Source organism: Vidua macroura, chromosome 3 (assembly GCF_024509145.1).
Source record: "Vidua macroura isolate BioBank_ID:100142 chromosome 3, ASM2450914v1, whole genome shotgun sequence".
NCBI classification, from domain to species: Eukaryota; Metazoa; Chordata; class Aves; order Passeriformes; family Viduidae; genus Vidua; species Vidua macroura.
The window spans coordinates 80,765,498-80,769,640 of record NC_071573.1 but is presented as its reverse complement, the minus strand read 5'-3'; the positions used below and the strand labels follow the sequence as shown (position 1 = coordinate 80,769,640).

General features: G+C 51.3%; 1 protein-coding gene across 1 annotated transcript; it reads left to right on the top strand.

The window, feature by feature from the left end:
- Nucleotides 1-379: 379 nt before the first annotated feature.
- RIPPLY2 (ripply transcriptional repressor 2) lies at nucleotides 380-3,110 on the top strand. Its single transcript, XM_053974751.1, has 3 exons — nucleotides 380-861; nucleotides 977-1,041; nucleotides 2,814-3,110. Exons 1-3 carry the CDS (start codon nucleotides 550-552, stop codon nucleotides 2,977-2,979), a joined length of 543 nt encoding a protein of 180 aa, XP_053830726.1. The 5' UTR covers nucleotides 380-549; the 3' UTR covers nucleotides 2,980-3,110.
- Nucleotides 3,111-4,143: the final 1,033 nt, after the last annotated feature.

The following is a 4,143-nucleotide window of genomic DNA, read 5'->3' as shown; positions in this document are numbered from 1 at the left end:
GTGTGTGTGTGTGTGTGCATATATATAGATATAAATATATAAAAAGAACCACCACCATTGCCTGAGGAGGAACACGTCAGGGAGCGCACTGGGGCTGACGCGTTATTGAGTAAGGACCCCTCCAAAGAGCGTCGTGTTCTCCGCCACCCCAGGATGGGGTCCCTTTGTCCGTGTCTGCTCCCGCGGGGAGCTGCCATCGGCGGCCGGGTCGCGGTGCCCACACGCCGTGACTCGGCGCTCCGGAGCCTAAACAAACACGGCTGGATCAACAAAAGGCCGCGGTCGCGGCGGCCGGACCCCGCCGCCGGGGCGCAGAGCGGCCGGGCACATCCCCGGTGCCGCCGCCCCCCGCTCCGTTCCCACAGGGCTGTCCCCGCCCGCCCCCCGGCAGCTGCCATGTGTCTGCTCGAGTGCGATTAACACCGACTCGCCAAATCCCCCCCACGCCCGCTTCCCCTCCCCGGGCCATTTGGGACATGCACGCGCCCGCGCCCCGTGTTTACACGGCGGCGCCTTCGCGCGGAGCCTTTCTGTGGATGGCGCTGGCAGATGAGCCGGGGGAGGTGGGGGCTCCGCGCCGCGCAGCGCCCGCCGCCGGCTATAAAAGCCTCCGGGCCCGCGGGCGGCAGCGATAAGCGAGCGGCCGCGGACCGGCGGAGGATGGAGGGCGGCTGCCCCCGCCCGCTCTCGGCGGCGCTGCCCCCGCAGGGCTACTCGCCCCTCTCCTCCTCCCGGTGCGGGGGGCGGCCCGGTCCTGCGCTGACGGCCCTGCCCTCGTCCCGCAGTCCTGCGCCCTTCTGGAGACCGTGGGTGCCCGCGCCGGGTGAGGCGGCCCGGCGGAGCGGCCCCTGCCCCGCAGCGGTGAGTGGGGAGCGGCGTGGCGGAGCGTCTGCCGCCGGCATCCCGGCGGGGCGGGGATGCTCGGGGAGGGCCCGGTGCCGTGCCGGCGGGCTGACCTCTGCTCTCTCCTCCGCAGCCTCACAGCCCCGGCGAGCTGGCGGAAGCCTCCCGAAAGCTGGCGCAGTACACGCACCCTGTCAGGTTAGTGGCAGTCCCCGGCCGCCGCCGGTTCCTGCGGGGGACCTCGGGGCACCAGGGGCCCGTGGTGCTGCGAGGCCAGGAGTGAGTCCCTCGCTCGCCAGTGCGGTGTCTTAGCATTAGCTCTCCCGCCCCTTTTGTTTCCACCTATATATTTATGTAGATATTAAAGTGCCTTGGGAGTGAATTGGGCTTCTATGTGCTTTTTAAATGACAGATCCTTGGGCAAATGATTGCCCGGACTCTTGTATGTAACATATTTGAGTTCTTGAGGTGCCTCTGTGGTTTGAGACGTAAAGACCTATTACACAGTTATGTGGGTAGTTTTTGGTGGTGGTGGAGTTGGCTGAAGCACCTTGTTACTCATTCACGTGCCCAGGATTAAAAAAGGCACGGGGGTGTATTTCCTAGGCTGTGTTGCTGTGCAAACATCCAGCGCCCTCCCACAGCAAAGAAGCAGGTGGAGGCATGGGAGACAGTGGCAGGAAGAGAAGGTGTGCACTGGCTAAGCCACCATTGCCGAGGCACATATTTATGTAACTGCTGCTTTAATGATAAAGGCAATGATAGTATTGCCTAGTATCTGCACTATCAGTTCTGCAAAGGAAATAAAGAAAATAACAGCAGTTGAATCTGTAGGAGTCTGTGTTCAGAAATGCTCCTATGTGTTGCAAGATGCTTAAAATAATTGTACAGGTAGTTTTTCCAGACAAGATGCAGCTTTCTTTCAAATCTAGGCTCTCATCCTTCAAATAGTGATGTACTAACTAAGCAACTGTACAGGCAGACTTCACTGTGACTGCTACAATGCTTAGGTTTGAGTGAATGTTGCTGCAGGGAACATTGGCTTTGTAACAGGTCTCCATTGCCAATGTCAGTGGCTTTGTTCTGTTAAACAGTAGCCTAAAAAGTATTTCTTGTAATTGCTAGAAAGCCGCCCAGTTCTGTTTCTTACTGCATTTCTATTTTAAGCAATCTGTAGTCAGCATTTCATTATGTTGTAGTGTGCTAGTCTCTTGGCTCTTGGGACTTCCATGGTCTATTCCTTCTAGCCATTACCAAACTGTAAGCAAAAGAGGACGGTAGTTGAAAAGGAACAGGAACTTGGAGTATATTAATTGCAATATATTATCATTAGCTGATAGCCCATGCTAACTCTGATCTTATCAGCATATTTTGTTAATTTCTGGATATAACACAGACTGCTTTAAAATCTACATCCATGGGACATCTTTCTTACGGAGTCTGTTGATTGTTTTTGGAAAGACAGATGAAATATCAAGGTCTGATCACCCCTAGGCCTTTATCATTCCTTTAATTTTACAATGGTATAAAACAAGTATCAACAACTACCTAGGCTGGGGACCTTCAGTAAGAAAACTACGAATTTGATTCAAATGTATTTTTGATCCTGTTTGATGCCTATTATATTCCTTAGGAATACTGCCCCAGTAGGGGCAGCACTACTTGGATCAGACCCCCAGGTAGTACTGTTAATGAGGTACTGGAGTGGGAAGTTTCAGATGCAGAGTCTTGGGCTTTTGTAGTTTGGTGCAAATCTAGCACTCTAAATCGTCTTTATCTCTTCAGATGAAAATAAGAATCCAGAGAAATTTTTTTCTTAATTGAATGTAGAAAGCAACTTAACAACTGAGCATGGAAGGAAAAGCTCTGTTGGATGCTTGTTTTAATAGAACTTCACTTTGGTTTTTTGCATGTTGCTCCATGTAAAATATGTAGTAACAATAAGCAAATCTATTGTATACTTGTTTCAGACTATTTTGGCCCAAATCAAGGTGCTATGATTACTTGTATCAGGAAGCTGAAGCACTTCTGAAAAACTTCCCAGTTCAGGCTACAATTTCCTTTTATGAAGACTCGGATAGTGACGATGATGAAGATCAACTGGAACAAGATTCAAGAACAGAATCAGGTTGCTGACTGCAGGGAAGACTAATGCTACTTCTAAGACTTAATTTAAACTTAATATAAATATATATTATAGTATTTTTAAAGATAATTTATTTCTATGTAAGTTATTCTTAATAAAACTGAGATGTCTTGTAATTTTATCCTTTTTCCTTTGTTCTGTTCCTGTCCTGCTTTAAGTGGGGAAGGTATTGATTAGTATTTTTATATCTGAGGTCCTATAGTTTGTAGATCATAAGTTGAACACCAATTTTTGAAGCAGAGAACAGATGCCTAACTTTGTAGGGCTCTGTGGTTGTGACTTTCTCAGAGTCTGAGGACACAAGGAAAGCTTACCATTGTGATTTAGCAGGCTCCTTATGGAAGTGTATCAAGGAATCACTGGATTAAGTATTCCAATTGGGTTGTGCCTGCTGTTACAACAGAGTTTCAAACATGGAGAAGAGAAACAATATAGCTGTTTTTGAAACGGAGAAAAAGAGTCCAAATTCTAATCTAGTTCTTCTAGTTGTGTAGAAGAGTTTGCCTTACATCACTAGTGTTCTCGTGTGCTAAGCTCTTATACATAAAAGTGATAGTTTCATACTGCATTTGTTTGTAAAGTGGGCATCAAGAAACGAGAAAAAGGTCTGAGTTGTTACAACTGAAACAAAGTTGGGTACCAATCATTGTGAAGGCCAAAGCCCCTAAAAGAACAAAACAAATCCAAAACTTGAAATTATAGGCCAGTGCCTCTGTCAGGTAGCGCCTGTGTACCTATCTGGACTTGGACTTGCCCTTGCCTTGTGTGCGCTGCTGCAGGCCGCGTTGGCTCAGCGCGCCAGCACCAGCCAGGGAGCGCTCGCCCCATCCCCTCCCGGGGGCCCTGCACCCAGAGCCTTGTCACACTTAACCTCCAGAGCGCGGGGCGCACCAGCCGTGTCCGCCACAGCCTCCCAGCCTCAGCACCTGGCGCTGGGACACCTGGACGGAGTACCAATCCTAGTGCAGGGGCAAGCAAATCCCCTCACCCCAGGGGGAGACAAGGCAGCGGGCGGGGTACGCGCTGCTCCTTGCCCACAGAGATGTCCGGGCCCGGGATGATTCCGCCGCGCCGAAGTCTCCAGCCCCGCTCCCGGCCGTGCCGCGGCCCCGCCCGCCCCGCCGCGGCGGAGCCTGCGCGCTGTGCCCCAGCGC

What these genes read in the sequence shown, in the direction of transcription:
- RIPPLY2 (XM_053974751.1), top strand. Translation starts at nt 550, where the DNA reads ATGAGCCGGGGGAGGTGGGGGCTCCGCGCCGCGCAGCGCCCGCCGCCG. An exon ending in GCGGCCCCTGCCCCGCAGCG is followed by an intron (nt 862 to 976) that starts GTGAGTGGGGAG and finishes TCTCCTCCGCAG; the next exon opens with CCTCACAGCCCCGGCGAGCT. An exon ending in CAGTACACGCACCCTGTCAG is followed by an intron (nt 1,042 to 2,813) that starts GTTAGTGGCAGT and finishes TACTTGTTTCAG; the next exon opens with ACTATTTTGGCCCAAATCAA.